This window comes from Lolium perenne, chromosome 3 (genome assembly GCF_019359855.2).
Source record: "Lolium perenne isolate Kyuss_39 chromosome 3, Kyuss_2.0, whole genome shotgun sequence".
Taxonomy (NCBI): domain Eukaryota; kingdom Viridiplantae; phylum Streptophyta; class Magnoliopsida; order Poales; family Poaceae; genus Lolium; species Lolium perenne.
Genome location: NC_067246.2, coordinates 222,806,639 through 222,823,980, shown reverse-complemented (window position 1 = coordinate 222,823,980; position 17,342 = coordinate 222,806,639). Strand labels below are relative to the sequence as shown.

Below are 17,342 nucleotides of genomic sequence, written 5' to 3'. Positions count from 1 at the left end.
TCTTCGCATGGCTGGCTCCTTTCTCGGTGCTATGCTTGCTTATAGCCCTCTGTATCAAGTGTTAGCAAGCTCTGGTGAGCATGTGATCAACAGTGGCTTGTTGATTAATTGTTAATCTTCTGTCTGTGCCCATCTGGTGCTCATTCTGGTGTCTATGTGGCATATGCACTTGTGCTAGTGAGTTTATTGCTTACTCAAGCATTATCTGTTACTTGCAGTGATCCTCTGGATCATGTGCAAGGTTCTGGTGCAGTGGTTATTTGTGTAATTCATTTATCTCTGTTACCTTGCTTAATTGGGTAGATAAATGATGTGAACTGCCCTGCAGTGATGATCATATGAGTTGATTTAGTAGAGCTAGAGGGATGCCAACCTCTGTTGGGTACCCTAGCTCCCTTTTGAACCCATCTGGGTAATGATAGATGTGCTTAGCTTAACTGTGGGATTTTGTGATGTGGTTGAGGTAGCCCTGACAGTAAATCATTGCTGTTAGGGTAGCTCCCACCTATGTTGGCTTTCTGTGATGAATAGGTGCTCACTGACTAATCATTTGATGAATTCCCAGTGGCTTTGGTGTTGATAAACAAGATAGGCACAAGTTGCCTATCTGTCTGATGGTATAGCTAAGCTATTAGGTGCTTGGTGGATCTGGATGGCTACATAGGACTAAATCCATGCTGGATTTCTCTGGTTGTGACACTGTGTTGTCACAACCAGTGTTCCCTGGTTTGATTTCCTTCTAGCCTTAGTTGTATTTGCTGGCACCAATTGGTTTAGCAACCAAGTGATGATACATCCAGGGTTTCATACCCTTTTTTTCTTCTGTGATGCATGAGTATACTTAATTATGAGCAAAACCATGGTTTTCTCATGCTTTTCTGGTATACCTCACTCCAGCTCCAAGATTTATGGTTGATGTAGAGGGTTTGCTTCTGTGTTGATCTTTTGGTTGATTTGCTTGCCCTGCTCCTCCTGGTGAGCTTCTGAAGCTTGACTGGACTCTGTGGTGTTATGGAGCAGGTTGAAAAGTGAAGCTGTTCTACCTGTTCTAGCTGTTCTTGGTGTTCTTGGTGGCTTACCAGTGCAATCCTGTCGATGGAGATGCTAGGGTTTACTGTGGCAAGGTTTTATATGCTCCTAGCTTTGCTCTGTTGGTCGACAGCTTGACCTGCAGTTTAAGGTGACTCACTGGCCTGTGTGTGCTGTTGAGCATGCACACTGCCTGGTGAGCAGGTTGGCTGTGTGTGTGTGTCAAGTGCCTTGTACTTGGCTTGGTTCTGGTGGTGAGATGATCAGCTCGGCAGAGCTGATCCATATCTGCTCAATTCCAGTTTTCTTTTAACCTGCCAAGCGGCTTTGCCACTTGGCTTTGCCCTTGTTTGATCTTTGTGTGTGTGTGCAGGTACAACGTGCTGATCAAGATGAAGATCAAGATCATCTGGATCAAGCTTTTCAAGATGATTATTTTGTGTAGTTTAGGACATTTCCTTAACTTGTAATTTTCCTTTTTCTTTTTCTATTTCTTCAATTCTTGTATTGTGTTGTAAATTCATATTTCAATCCTGGATATTGTAATTGACATTGTAATTTGTGTGAATATCAATAAAGCTCAAGTTTCTCTCTAATGAGCTTTGTCTAAATGTTTTATTATTCATATTCTTGATTAATGATAATTGTTTAATAAATCATCTCAAGTTTGAATTATGTGATAATCATTTGATGTTTGAATTTGAAATTCAAATTCAAATTTGGTTTGAATTCATTCAAACAACTTAACTTGTAATTCAATCATGTAACTTATGATTTCAATGCAATTTCACTTCTCTCTTCTCAAAACCCTAATTTAGACAAGTAGGAACAAGTTCATCGCACTCTCGAAACCCTAACCCTGTAAGGTGTCGAGAGAGAAACCTGTCCCCCTTTCGATGCAGTTTTGTTTTAAAAACGCGAAATTTCCCCGTAAATTACAATGCAATGCACATCCCTTTCTAAAATCTACCCCTCGATCGTCTCTAAACCTGGGACATTACAACAAGTTACTGAAGAAAACAGACAAATTTGTCTAGGACGACGAAGTAAATGCAGAACTTCAGGAGTTGAAGAGAATACTCTCCTCCCCACTTATCTTGGCGGCTCCAGAAGAGTCGGAGCCTATGCTCCTTTACTTGGCAGCATCTAACAAAGTCATCAGCATCGTCATCGTGGTGCAGCGAAAGGAAGAAAGACAGGAGTATGGAGTGCAACGACCCGTCTATTATATTAGTGAGGTCCTCACGGAATCAAAATGGAGATACCCTCACTTTCATAAGATAGCCTATGGATTGTTCCTAGGTAGCCGGAAGCTGAGACCCTACGTCCAGGAGCATCCCATGACAGTTGTGAGCACAGTTCCATTGTCAACTATCATCAACAACTATGACGCAACATGACGTGTAGCGAAGTGGGGAATAGAACTTTCTGCCTTCGACATAAACTACAAAGCCAGGACTACAATAAAGTCCCAGATTTTGGCGGATTTTTTCATCGACTCGACTGACGCACCGGAAGGCACACCTGTGCCGGAACCAGAGGCTTGGGTCATGCATTTTGACGGATCCAAGCAACAACAAGGCTCGGGGGCTAGAGTTACCCTGAAGTCACCTCCGGAGAAGAATTGTAGTATGTTCTGCAGATTAACTTTGAAGCTACCAATAAAATGGCAGAATATGAGGCTTTACGACATGGACTGCGCATCGCAAAGGAGATCGGGATCAAGCACATCATATGTTGCGGAGACTCCGACCTAGTGACACAACAAGTAGCCAGAACCTGTAATGCCAGAAACTCTATCATGGCGGCTTACATAGACGAAGTTGACGAGATCGCCAAGTGCTTCCCCAGATACGAAGTCAAGAACATCAGGAGATACGATAACACATCGGTAGATATGCTGACCAAGCTCGGATCCGGCAGGAAGCCAATTACGCCCAGAATTTTCCAGGAGCACTTGTGGACACCCTCGGTGAAGGGCGCTAACCTGGCAGTATCTCCAGCCAAGGAGGTGATGGTTATCACTCTGGCTTGGACCAAGCCTTACCTGGACTACCTAATCGATCAGACGTTGCCGGAGGGTGAAGTCCTCGTGCGACAGATCGTCAGATGAGCAAGGTCCTACACAATCATTGATGGACAACTCTACAAGAGAAGTGCAAACAGAATTTTCCAAAAGTGCGCCTCAAATGAAGAAGTAATTGCAATTCTTAAAGAGATCCGCCTTGGTGATTGCGGGCATCATGCCACTCCCAGGTCCCTCGTTGCAAAGATTTCAGCAAGGATTTTTCTGGCTAACAGCTGACGCTGATAAGATAGTCGGAACATGTCGTGGCTGTCAGTACTATGCTACACAGCCAAATGCTCCAGTTCAAGAGATGAAGACCATCCCTATCACTTGGCCATTTGCGGTCTGGGGGCTTGATATGGTCGAAAAGTAAAAAATCATCTCCTGGTAGTTTTGAGTACCTCTTGGTCGCGGTTGACAAGTTCAGCAAGTGGATCGAGCCCAAACCAGTGAGAAAAGCCGATGGTGCTACGGCACTGAAATTTGTTTGCAGCCTCGTGGTGAGATACGACATCCTACATAGCATCATCACAGATAATGGCACAAAATTTACGCGGGGAGAACTGAAGGAGTACTGCCCTGATATGGGGATCCGGTTTGACCTTGCCTCAGTGTCACACCCACAATCCAGTGGGCAGGTCGAGAGAGTCATTGGCCTTATACTAGCTGGACTTAAACATCACCTTGAAGAACCGATGTGACGTGCAGCCGAAGCTTGGGAGGAGGAGTTAGATGATGTTCTGTCGAGTTTATGAACAACCCCTAACAGATCAACTAGTTTCACACCTTTCTTCCTAGTATACAGATCTGAAGCAGTGTTACCCTCCAACATCATTCATGATTCTCCGCGAGTTTCCGCCTACAATGACGAAAATATAGATGAGGCTCAACAGCTATCCGTGAACCTACTCGAAGAAGCTCGGAACTTAGCAGACCAGCGCTCCACTATCTACTAGCAGAAACTACGACGCTACCATAGCCGTCGAGTTTGGAACCGCCCGTTTAAGGAGGGTGATCTGGTTCTCTGCCTTCAGCAGTTGAAAGAGCATAAGTTGCAATATCCATGGGAAGGACCCTTCATCGTGAGAAAAGTGCTACGTAACGGATCTTACTACCTCATTGATATTTGTGAGTTAAAGGATAAATCGGCAAATTGGTCTCGAAAACGAAAGAGGGAGGATCCGGGTGACGTATACGATGAAACAGACTGTCATTGGAATATTTTACAGCTACATCCTTTCCACACTTAGCAAATTTCCGCATTACATACATTGTAATAGTTACGATAGATGATCGATGAATAAAGCATATGGTTCACCCTTTGAGTCTTTTAACTCTTTTCATTGTTCATTTTAGATCTGGCGGAGAGCTGGATGTTTCCTCCTAGGCGTGTTTAGTGTTGTGATTTTCAAAATCGTCCAGTAGGACATAAGCTTAAGTTTTCTGGAATATGCATTTTTTTTGCTAACTTGTGGATTCCCAGTAGCGACTTATGGCACCTAAGGCTGGGGGCTTGTTTCCGCGGTTATTGACGAATTTGCCATTAGGCTCCATCACCATCGCCGAGCTCTTTCTAGCTAAGGGTCTTCTGGCTCGTGGAAGGCCAAGAAAGTAAGCCGGAGAATTCAGAAGCCAGCACTTGCTTCAGATAAAAAAGAACGTGCATAGATAAGTTAAACGGTAGCATGATAAGTATTTTCCTCCCATCACATGCACTGTTCTTCCTAGATACTTCAAATACGTTTAAGTTATATTACAAAACCCTCTATGGGGCCAGAATGATACAATTCAGTGTTTTTTCCAGGTTTTAGCCGAAATAATCCGGCTTGTCTTCCTCGGAGGCGTTGAAGGTGCTGTCCTTGTCAGATCCGCTGCCAGACGGACTTGCGCTTGAGCCAGAGCCCTCCTCTTCGTCTTCCTCATCATCTTCAGAAAAGACAACCGGAAGATCATGCTTCTCATACCACACCTCGTGGTTAACACGAGAGGAGAAGAGAGTATCGAATCTGCTAACTTCCTTGATGAGATTCTTGACGTTGGTGGCCTTGGGAACTCCGCGAGCCATGCTTCCAAAGTCCATTGTCGGAAATGTGCCCTGCGCATAACCAGGACATGGGCGGCGGCACCGCGGGAAGAAGACTTTTGCTAATCCCTGCTCATGTCCGGCACCATAGCCATCATTTTCATCATGGTGTCTATGAACTTGGTGCGGGCACGCTTCAAGGATAGCTTGACGGCAATTCCCCGACACGCTTCTATTAGATCTTTGATGGTGTTTCCGACATTGACATAACCTTCGGCGGGGGTGAGCTTGTCATCATGTCTCCGCTCAAATCCAAGCAAGGCTGGCATACACAAGCAGTTTGTTCAGTTTCCGGATAAGAGATGGGATAAGATGGATTTATGGCCGAAACATAAGCACATAATATTTCTTACGGAAGATAATATTGTCAATGGCCACAACCTCCGCCTCAGAAGACTTCAGTTTTGATGCCAAAGTCTTGACTCTGTTTTCGCCGGTTTTCAGTTTCTCTCTCAGCTCTGACATGGCTTGCTCGTGCTTGGTCTCCAACTCCTTCTTGGGTTTGGTCTCATTAAGTTGAGATTCCTTGAGGGTGGCTTGGAGAGACTCATGCTCGGCATGCAACGTCTTGAGCTGGGCGGAAATCTCATCAACTGAGGGTCTTTTTGCGAGAAGTTCTCGGACGCAAAAAAAGTCATTTAGTTCAAAGTTACTTCCATACATAAGTAAAGGACGGAACCTTACGCATGACAAAGAGATACCTTGGATAGCCTTGAGGCGATCCTGGAAGATGTCGATCGTCTGCTGGTTTTCCACCTCCTTTTTGCTCAGCCCTTCGATCAGACTCTTCTGCTCCAGCATCACCTTGCGCATATCGTCACGTAGCAAGTGAGTGTTCTTTGAGATGCATGAATCGATGGTTATCCGGACTCAAAATCTGGGGGGCTGGGCGCAAATACAAATCTTTATTGTGCTGTGAAATTTTGAGTTTCCGCCAATACATAGAATGGTCATACAAGAATAACAAGTTAAATCATCAGCCTAGCTCTTTGCTCGGAAAAAGAATAACCCAATGCTTGGGGGCTAGTGTTACTTGGCGAACGGCTTTGTGCTTCACAAAGAAGACGCGGAGCGAGTCTTCCGGATCTTCCAGTTCTTGCTGCTCAGTCTCCGGGTTCCCCCAGACTTCTCATCAAATTTGTTATTTCTTTATAGCGCTAATGAAGGGGATCCTTTGGGAGAACCAGAAAGAACTGAGGATGAGTGGCGGGCGTAGAATGGGCGAGTTCTAAATTCTTTGAGGCATCATTAGCCGGAGCTTCAGCCGAGGTGTTCACTTGTTCTTCAGCAACAGGTTTGGAGGAGGAGGCGTCCTTGCCAGAGTCAAGAGTTTGTTCCACGTCATCGTCGATTTGGATGACGTCTTCTTCTCTGGCGGAACTGCTGATGACGAGGGCTTTGGAGGGACCTCAACCTTAGGCGTAATAGGCATCGAAGTTGGAGATGGCTTGGATTTCTTCTTGGGCTTGGCATTGGCAACCTTGCTGCATGTTAAATGAAAATGCAAAAGATAAGATAATCTGCAGTTCTAAAAAATAATGCAGAAAAGCCAAGCCGGAAGATGAGTCATTACCCAGACTTGGCAAAGAATTGCTCAATTTCGCCTTGCTTGCTGCTGCTGGTGTCGATTTCCTTGAGGCGGAGCTTGTATTTCTCAAGTTTCTTGGTGGTCTTGGTGCTAGGGGATTCATGGGGACGCTTGGCCTTGGAGTCGGAAGCAATCTCTCTTTTTCGCTTGGCGGGAGGAGCTGCTTCGGGCTCTTCCACGTCCGACGCGCCCTCCGGGTTGGACGTCCCGGCATGTCGATTCTGGATCAAGAACCCAAGGTCCTTCTCCTCAAGTGAGTCAAACTGAAGAAAAAGAGATAATGTCTTTAGAAAAATTTGCAGGCATGAAATGGAAATATGATCAAGCCGGAAAATCTCTTACCGAAGGACCGGCGCCCTCCGTGTAGATGTCATGGTTGCACACGTGATACTGAACGTCACGCGAAATCTTGATCATGACCCGGAGCCGCTTGTCCAGGGCATCAGAAGATAAGTTATCCTTGGTGGCGTGCATGTTGTGGTCACGGCCGCCATAGGAGCACATCAACTGCTCGCGATGTTGCAGAGGTTGGATCCGCTTGGTGAAACAAGATATTGTTAGATCCTACTCCGACAACCTGGAGCTCACCAGTTTGGAGATCCGCCTGGCCATCTTCTCGATCTCCGGGAAGTCAGAGATGTGTGGTTTGGCGTTCTAGGCGGAGGTGTCGGCTGATGGCCTGTCTTTGAAGGGAGGTATCATCTTCGTGCTTGCTAGAACCCTCGTATCCTTCACGTATAAGAACCCGCCAAACCAATACCTCACAGACTCATGGCGGTCTGTGTGAGGATAGATCCGTCCTGGGCAGATTTTGAAAGTGACGCTGCCGCAGTTGGTGAGCGCCGAGGACCAGGGAACCGTCTCCTTCTTGACGGAGAAGTAGAATTTGAAGTGAGCCAAATCCGGCTTGATCCGGAGGTGGCCCTCGCAGAGTGTGATGTGGTTGAAGATGGCGAGGATGCTGTTGGGGGAGATGTTTTTCGGTTGGAGCTTGTAAGTCTTGAGGATTTCCGAGAAGAAATCACTCGGCAGAAGCGAAAATCCCCGCTCCACCAGCTCCCATTCTCCGGCTTCGGGCGCCGGGCATGGAGCTCCTGGAACCACCCGCCAGGATCCGGGTCGCGGGAAGCCCTCCGCATCCATGCTTTGCAGTTCTTATTCAGTGGCGGTGCAGGGCCACCATTGTCCCTTCACCTCGCCTTTGCGGGTCCGGGCTTTAGATTTTTTGTCGACGGCTTCGTCAACCTTCTTTTCCAACCGCTCCTTTCTGGCAATCTCGGCCGGATCGGTGGATGTACCTTCGATGGTCTTGCCAGATCCATGAGAGGGATCCAGCCAGACTTGAAAAAGAGGAGGAGGGGCGGAGGCCAGAGGCGTCGCCATGATTGACTCCAACTGAACAGGAGGAGGAGAAGAGGACATCTGCACAAAGAAGCTAGCTTGAGTTAAGTTAGCCAAAATTTAGCTAGTTCGTTCGTTCATCCCTACGATCTCCGTTCAAGCATGGAGCCGGAGTTCGTACCATCAATGGTCGACGCGATGGTCGAAGCTTCCGTCGATGAGGTTTCAGCGTAGTGGCTCGTCGGACTTAAGATCACGCGAAGAACACGGTGCGGCGGATAAGCTCTGGCGGAAGTCCGGCCCGGCGGAGGCGGGAGCTCGGAGGTGGCGCTTTATTGTGAGCGACGCGAGGGGGCGAATGAAAGGGTTAAGGAAGATAAAACCTGCAGCGGTGATATTCATGCTCCACATCCTGTGGTCGGAACGGAAGCTTCGCACCGTTGGATGAAAAACACGTGTCCTAAACCCTAGCGGTAAATTCGTCCAAGGGATTATGTTACCGTTGGAATTACCCGAAATTGGCGCCTGGTTAGGCGGAACCATTTGATCCCCTTGGAGGATCCGGGAACTTCCAGGTACTTAGTGTGATTTCTGGGCGATAGTAATCCGGAGAATGATTTTGAAAATTTGGTCGATTGATGAAGTCCCGCGGGATAGAAGACTTTCCAGCATTTGAGCTAGAAAGGAATTTCATGAAGTCGGAGCTCTTCAAGATTTCCAAGACTTCTGGGAAGCTAGCTGGAGATTTCAGTGGCTCGAGCAAGACGGAAGATATGGTGAACCTCGGAGAACTCTGGGGACTACTATTGTGGGTATACTTCATGGGTGTACCATCGACAGTGCCTAGATCCAGCAAGCCCGGGTGGCCCACAGACGGTGATGCTGGCATACGGCCCATCGGGCGACCCAGTTGCTCTTGATCAAGTTGGAGGAAGTCTTGCCCAGGAACAAGGAGTCGGATCCCAACCGACATGTGTCTGAAGTCGGATCCGGGAAGGCCCATCAGGGTAGCTCTATCCAGTATGACATATTAGGTAGTAGGCGAATCCTTGGCGTGCATGGCAATGTAATATTACGTAGTTAGACAAGATTGCATTCTGTGTAGGACTCTCCGTAGAAACCCTAGATTCTGGAGCCTTTATAAGCCGGATCCCGGGATCTCTAGAGGCACAACCACAACTCATTGTAACAACGTGAAAGCGCCCAGATAACTCCAGACAAGCAGCATTAGGCTCTGCCTCCGAGCAGCGTGTTCCGAAGCTGGGTAAATCATGTACCACCGCTCATGACCCGTACTTCTTCCCCCTTCGTGAGGATCCCTCCTCCGGGACACCGTCGATTAGGCAACGACAGTGACTATTGGAATTTTTTAGAATTACTGCCGGAAAATTAAGACATTGGCAAATTACCTTTGACGTCAATGGATATGTGTTAGAACATCACCCCGCCGACGTGGAGGCCGACCTGTGGCGGTTTCTTACAAAGCAGGAACTCAAAAGTGATATTCTATTTCCTTACCATTTTGGGTGAGTGTTTCTGTCTTGAGCACATTCTCTTTTGTTTACTCCATGCATGGTATGTGGCCGGCTAATCGATGAGTTATGCATGACTGTGCATGTATCGTGTCTGCAGGTTCCACTGGATTCTGCTAGTAATTAAATTTCACACCTCAACATGTCTCGTCCACGACTCTCTGACTCTGGATGCAAAGCTTTGGGGAGACATGAGAAGAATGCTGCAGAAGTAATTATTTTCATTCATTTGCGCTCTATATCGATCGGCCTATTTCGTTCATTTCCTAATATCAAGTAACTAATAACTCTTTTGTTCATTTAATTTTCTTTGCCTCGTAGGGTTTGGAGACGGTTCTCAGATGAAAGGGTCGGCGAATTCAAAAAAGAGCTATAATTCATGCGGTCAGTGGCTGCGACTGGGGATATTCAGCCACCGGGGACCAATCTATGTGGATACTATGTTTGTGAGATGATCCGGAGATACACCTCTGAGCGGGTTCCGTGTGATAACAATGTCAAGAGGAATAACCTCCGGAAGATGCTTAGTCCAGAAGCTCGCTTCCGACCACTTCAAGAGGAACTAGCTGGATGGTTCACGAGGGAAGTCGTCGATCCTAAAGGAGAACACTATGTAGAGGACGTAGAACTTCATATGCATTAAATTATGTATGTAAACTTGTTCAAAATTGTATATGGTCATGCGATGATATTGAATATATATTGTATATTCCTCTTGAATTCTTTTTGGTTCTAATTTCAAATTTGTTTGAAATTGTACATTCATATGCATGTATGTAGTACCGTAGAATATGTGAAACTCCTTCAAAATTAAAATAAAACACAAAAGAAATAAAACAATATACAAATTAAAAAGAAACCAGGTTTGCAGGGGGGGCTAAAACCCTAAACCTGCGGCGGCCTTTAGTCGCGGTTGGCCAGAAGAACCGCGACTAAAGGTCCTCCGCCCTGACCGTCGCCTGTCACCCACGGGGACGGGCCTTTAGTCGCGGTTCGTAACCAACCGCGACTAAGGGGGGGGGGGGGGGCTTTAGTCCCGCATGTTTAATACCGGTTGCACAATCGGTATTAATGGACGTTGCAAACTGGGATTAAAGCCTCTTTTTCCACCAGTGGACGCTAAAGATTTCTACGTGGAAATTGATTTAGGGAAACTATAGGTAGCTACCACCTCACGGAAAACTACCGCGAAATAGTTAACGGGACAAACTAGGATTACCATGTAAGAATTACGCTCCGGTGATTAATTATTGATGAGTAATTAAACTACCGTGGAATATTTGTACCGACGAATTACTACGAAAAGATACTATTAAAACATTGAAAAAGAAATGTTGAAAAGTTTTAAAAAGTCACGATAGATGAGAGCGCAGCAAAGTGGTGAATAAGTAAATAGGCCTGGTGAAAAACCTACTACGAAATAGTTAACCCGACAAACTAAAATAACCTCTAAAGAATTATGCTTCGATAAAAAATTATTTGTGCGTAATTAAATTGTTGTAGGATATTTCTAACAACGAATTTCTGCAAAAGTTACTCTTGTTTTTTAAATAATGTTGAATAGTAAAAAAGGGGGAAAAAGTGACACTGTTCATGCCCGGATCAAGGAGGTGGCTGCAAACCCCTTCAGCTAAGATGTTGCTTTATATAGGTCAATAAAAGAGAGAAGTCCAATTTACCCTCTAAATTTGTTCTAAAGTTCAATTTACAACCCTCAACACTTACTTGGTTCAAGTTTCACCCCTAAACTATAAGAACCATTTGGAATACATCCCTTTCACAGTTTAATTGGTTTAAGCCAAGTTTATAGACACATCAGCTAGGTTTCTCTGGTATTTTAACTAAACATACTCATACATGTATGATGATCTCACATGTGCGGTACGAGAAAAGATTATGCTCTTGTTGACTGAGATCATACAAATGTGCATTCGTTGATTTTGGTATAACAACCCTAGCATGTATGTATGAGGAGGTACATACATATACGGTTATATTAAAAAAAAACCGCAGAGGTTCTAAAGCAGAGAAAGGGGTGTATTCTGACCGGTTTCTAAAGTTCAAGGTTGAAACTTGAACCAAAGTAAACTCGAGGGTTGCAAACTGAACCTTGAGACAAGTTTGAGGGGGTAAAGTGGACTTCTCTCGTCAATAAAACTCGATTTTGATCTTGACATTTGTATTTCTTTTCTTACCTTTTTTAGCAACCGGCAGGAGCTCTGCAAAGATAATTTGGTAAAATCTTGAACTACATACTAGACATCTATATGTACTTGTATACTTTCTTCCGAATTTCTTAAAGTGTGTACAGATGAAGCTTTTAATTTTTCAGAAAACGGGCTCCTGTAGCCCAAGCTACAGTTGAGTCTTCGGTCTAGACTGTTGTGTATTCAGGGATAGGCCATATCGAGCAATCTGTACGGCACGGCGTGACAAAAATCGGCAACTAGCATGTTACAACATCATAAATACATCTGCCGCAGACAAAGAAATTGCTATACAGTAGTAGTACTAATACACAAGCAATGACATCATCGCCATAGGGCTGCGGATCTTCACGTAAAATCATCCATTGTTCGCTCTGGTGGAACGTATACCAAGTGACAGGTGGGACCTGAATTGTTCCATTTGTCATCGCTGACGTTGCGACATCCATTTCGTTGGAAGTCCTGTGATATTGTGGTCGGATGAGCGTCCAGGTTCACACAGCCTTGATCGTCAAACTGTCAAATAGAGGCAAGAAAGTTTGGTGCCATGCATTTGGCTTTCGGCGATTTGGAAGGGTCGAAGTAGGATGCAAGTCCAACCATTCCACACGCGGCTACATTGCATTATCATTCAGGAAGTGTGAATAAGAAGCAAAGATTTGGATTTCCAATGGAAATAAATTCTCAGGGGTGTCACCTTTCCAATTATCGCAAAATCCAATATTTGAATTCAAATTCCTCGATATGACCATTTGTCGAGGGCCTAGTTAAAAAATTATTAAAACTATTTTTGCTCGGAATGAGCATTAATTTGTGGGGGGTGCTTCTAATATCCGGTTATGGTAACAGCATTTTCTAACCGGTAACCAAAACTTTCGTACTACCTCCGTTCCAAAATATAAATGGTTTTTTCTGGATATTTTTTTTCTAAAAATGCTTATATTTGAAAAGATGGTAATAACAAGCACTAGCAAACGCATCCAGGAAACCTCTCCCCCGACCTAACCTCTCCCCCGAGGCGGCGGCGCCGCCCGCCGTCCCCGGGGAGTTCCCCTCCACTCCGCCCTCCTCCCCTCCCCTACAGGCCCCCCTCCTCCACCGCCGTCGTCGAGGACGCCGCGGGGCAAATCCCCTGTGGTGAGGCGGCGGTGGCGGCTCGGTCCTCCGTCGGCAGAGAGCAGCGCGGCCTGCGGGAGCGTGTGGGGGCGGCGGCCTACACCCTCCTCCTCCGTCGACTGAACGCAGCGGGATGGCGGTGGCCGGCGGATCTCCGGCGGCCGGCGGCGGATGTTGGCTGCGGTGTGGTCGGATCTGGGCCGGAGGTTCGGATCGCGATCCATCGCGGCTGCGTCTCGTCAATGGCACGAGGAGGCTTCGCTGGGTCTTCTTCGCAGCTTGAGGACGTCCGGGTCTTCGGCCCGGGCATGGTGGTGGTGGCTGACTTCATCCACCGAAGGCAGTCGGCCAGGCTGGCTGTGTTGGATTTTTCATCCCACTTTCAGCGCCGGCAGCGAGACGGGGAGGCATAGTAGCCGGTGAAAACCGAGCCAACTCCGGTCATGGCGGGCGATGGCGGCGTCTGCGCCGTTATCTTGTTGAAGGCATCGTCAAGCAACTATCGCTAACCTACTCGTTCCGGCGGCGAGATGGAGGAGCTTGGAAGCCGGCGATGGTGTCGCCGGTGGAGGGTTGGAGTGGCCAGCCCAGGATGGTCGCCGACGTGGGGGTCCGACCTGAATAAAGGCGGCGGTCCTAGGGTCTCTCTTGCGTGAAGAGGAGGACCTACCGGAGGCCTGGACTCGTGATCTGGCCGGAGTGTTGAGTTCCGGAAGGCTCCGCCGATGAATGTAACAATGCTTTTGCCTGGAGTTTGTTGGATCGGAGGTATTCGGTCGTGCGCACCCATGTTTTTATTCCGACCGATTGGTTCTGGAGGGAGCGGCGCGAAGCTCTTTTTCTTTGATTGACATCAAGTGACTATGGATCCATGATGAAAGTCGGAAGAAGAGAATTTCATGAAGGCTAGAGGGGAGGACTAGCTAAGGGAGGTTCAAGTCTTTGCGATGTTGAGGGACTTGCTTGGTGTCCCGGGCTTCACAGCAGCGGTATGAAAGTGGGGGCGACAACACAGGTGAAGTGCAGAGTCCTACCTTTCAGGGTGAAAACCCAAGGTCTGGCCTTAATTGGTTGTGCCTGGCAATGTCCTTGGTGGAGGCATTTGTTTTGAGAGCGGGGACTAGTCTGTAATTCAGGTGTTGTCTTGGCGGTGGATGTATTGCTGTTGTTAGACCCGAGATACTGTAGCGGGACTTTTGTTTCTTAGTTTTCTTTTCTTTTTTTTGGCTGTGTGCATCCGTAGTGCCATTAGGGTGGTGCGTTGTTGCAGAAGCTGGATGTAATTAGTATCTTCTTGATATTAATATATTCCCTTTATCGAAAAAAAAGCAAAGCAACATGTGCAGGATTTCTGCCGCTTGCTAGACAAGCGTATTGGCCAGACAGGCTAGCTTCTTCTCTATAAATACGGTTCGATGGACATGCATCTCCAACTCCACCATTCCTATCCAAGTATTCAACACTGAACACACACCACAGCGTCCACCCGCCCGGGAGCAAACGCATCTTTTGCCAACAGCAGGATGGACGCCGCCGCAACCACCATGGCGCCCCGGAAACTGGTGGTGCTCTACCCTTCACCGGGCATGGGCCACATTGTCTCCATGATCGAGCTCGGGAAGATCTTCGTCGCCCGCGGCCTCGCGGTCAGCATTGTGGTCATCGATCTTCCGCACAACACCGGCTCAAGCGCAACAGGGCCCTTCCTCGCCGGGGTCACCGCTGCCAATCCCTGTATCTCCTTCCATCGTCTCCCGCAGGTCAAGCTCCCACACGTGGAATCCAGGCACATCGAAACGTTAAACTTCGAGGTCGCCCGCGCGGCAAATCCACATCTGCGTGATTTCCTTGTCAGCATCTCCCCGGACATATTCATTGCCGATTTTTTCTGCCATGTCGCCCGCCACGTCGCCTCCGAGCTCGGCATTCCCGTATATTTCTTCTTCACCTCCGGCGCCGAGGTCCTGGCTGTCCTTCTGCATCTCCCGGTCATGCACTCTAAGACCACTGCAAACTTCCAGGACATGGGTGAGGAGCTCGTGCATGTCCCTGGAATTCCCTCATTTCCGGCGTCGCACGCCATGCTGCCAATCTTGGACCGTGATGACGCAGCCTACATGGCATTCGTGAACGTGTGCAGCGACATGTGCCGCTCCCAGGGCATCATCGCCAACACCTTCCGCTCGCTCGAGCCGCGGGCCATCGAGGCCATCGTGGCCGGGCTTTGCACACCTGTTGGACTCCCGATCCCTCCAGTCTACTGCATCGGGCCGCTGATAAAGTCAGAGGAGCTGGGTGTGAAGCGTGGCGATGAGTGCATCGCATGGCTGGACACACAGCCCAAGGACAGCGTGGTGTTCCTCTGCTTCGGCAGCCTCGGCCGGTTCAGCGTGAAGCAGATCAGAGAGGTGGCGCTCGGGCTAGAGGCAAGCGGGCAGCGTTTCCTTTGGGTCGTAAAGAGCCCTCCCAACGATGACCCAACCAAGAAGTTCGAGAATCCTTCGGAGCCAGACCTCGTCGCCCTCCTCTCAGAGGGCTTCCTAGACAGGACCAAGGACACGGGCTTGGTCGTCAAGTCGTGGGCGCCGCAGCGTGATGTGCTGATGCACGACGCGGTGGGTGGCTTCGTGACGCACTGTGGTTGGAACTCAGTACTGGAGTCGATCATGGCGGGGGTGCCGATGCTGGCGTGGCCGCTTTACGCGGAGCAACGTATGAACAGGATGTTCCTTGAGAAGGAGCTTGGGCTAGCAGTCGCAGTGGAAGGATACGACAAGGAGGTGGTCGAGGCCGGGGAGGTGGCAGCGAAGGTGAAGTGGATGATGGACTCTGATGGAGGGAGGGTGAGCAGGGAGCGTACGCAGGCGGCGATGCGCCAGGCGAAGAAGGCGATAAGCCAGGGCGGGGAGTCAGAGAAGACGCTGACGGGATTAGTGGAAGCCTGGATACTTGCTTGATGTTGGTGGGCTCGGCTAAGCTGAGATCTAATGAGTGATGATCCACATGGACATGGATGTGTGTTTATTTTCTAAAAATATATGTTTTTAATTATCCAAATAATAATAAAAATCAATTTCTCTGGAAATAAACAAAGAAGTGTATTGTCAGTTCCGGCTGTAACTTGTATCTTACCATCGGGAGACTTGTAAAGAGTCGGTTTTCCATGTAACATGAAATTTCCAGACACCATAGAGATATTGGCTAGTACCTTTTTTTTTTTGAGGTAGACATTGGCTAGTACCTAGTATAACATACTACGAACTATCTAGTAGAGAAAAAAGCAGTGACAGGAGCGTAAATAACATTGTTATTATTCCTTAAAAAATAGCAAATTTGATGTTTGTGTTAGGCTTTTTAATGCGCACCACCATCTATCTTCCCACCTCAAATCTTTCTGCAATAATAATAACGACAAAAAAGAATTTCAAAATATTGCGCACCACCTTAGTTATATAAGCGAAGTTGATGTTGTGGTATGCTTTCTAATGTATTTTCACCTCCTAACAAACCTCCTACAAATGATAACAAGCAAACTAACAAAAAATCCTCTAAGTTGCAAAATAAAACAAACAAGCCATTAAAACACATAAGGTATTTGGTGGCAAACTAAATTAATAGTTGTCTTAGAAAATCTCTAATATAATTGTACGTATCTAATGAACACGGCAGCCGTAAGGACTGAGAATTTGACAAATGGATTAAGGCATTCTTCATGTGGGCTTCCCTAGAAGCAAAAACCGAAACAAACACCTATTTTTTAGGTGGTTTGTGAAAAGCGCTTCTCAAAATAGGCATGGCTTCTCCTTCGAACAATTCATTTGTATTCCATCTTTTGGTGGAAGCTTGACCAGGAATGAAACAATGACTCAGATCTCATAATATGCTACTCCGATTCATATTAATTGACTTCAGTATGGATGTATCTAGAACTAAAATATGTCTAGATACATCCATATTAGAGTCAATTAATATGAACCGGAGGGTTGGATTCTAAACACAAGGGCATGTCGTTTGTACTAAAGATATTCTTATATCAGATACGTGGAGTCTACGAAACAATATGATGGAGCACTCAGTAACAAGGAATGTTACATATTATTTTAGGTTTACTTTTCTACTGTCAAGTCTTGTCTTAAGTCTTAAGTAGGGCATGCAACAATGGATAGTATCCTACCCTGGCACTTTCTAGTCCGTAAGGGCCACATAGGACCGTACCTACACAAGTTGGAAGATTCCAGAGGGTTTCAATGATAATTGGACTATAAGAATCTAGCTAGAAGTTTGATTGATTTGCTTGTCCATCCTCTTTGAATTTATTCCATTTGTTGGCATAACCCTCTTTGGTTAACAAAGGGTGTTCTTCATTGTAAGAAACAAA

The 17,342-nt window shown here is 46.9% G+C and overlaps 2 protein-coding genes across 2 annotated transcripts; both read left to right on the top strand.

The window, feature by feature from the left end:
- The first annotated feature begins 2,830 nt into the window (after positions 1–2,830).
- LOC139838099 (uncharacterized) lies at positions 2,831–3,142 on the top strand. The gene has a single exon (XM_071827450.1). The coding sequence runs from the start codon at positions 2,831–2,833 to the stop codon at positions 3,140–3,142; it is 312 nt and encodes a 103-aa protein (XP_071683551.1).
- Positions 3,143–14,411: 11,269 nt separating this feature from the next.
- Positions 14,412–16,140, top strand: LOC127343477 (phloretin 2'-O-glucosyltransferase-like). The gene has a single exon (XM_051369615.2). It carries the CDS (start codon positions 14,488–14,490, stop codon positions 15,919–15,921), a length of 1,434 nt encoding a protein of 477 aa, XP_051225575.1. The 5' UTR covers positions 14,412–14,487; the 3' UTR covers positions 15,922–16,140.
- The last annotated feature ends 1,202 nt before the right edge of the window (positions 16,141–17,342 follow it).

What these genes read in the sequence shown, in the direction of transcription:
- LOC127343477 (XM_051369615.2), top strand. Translation starts at nt 14,488, where the DNA reads ATGGACGCCGCCGCAACCACCATGGCGCCCCGGAAACTGGTGGTGCTC.
- LOC139838099 (XM_071827450.1), top strand. Translation starts at nt 2,831, where the DNA reads ATGGCGGCTTACATAGACGAAGTTGACGAGATCGCCAAGTGCTTCCCC.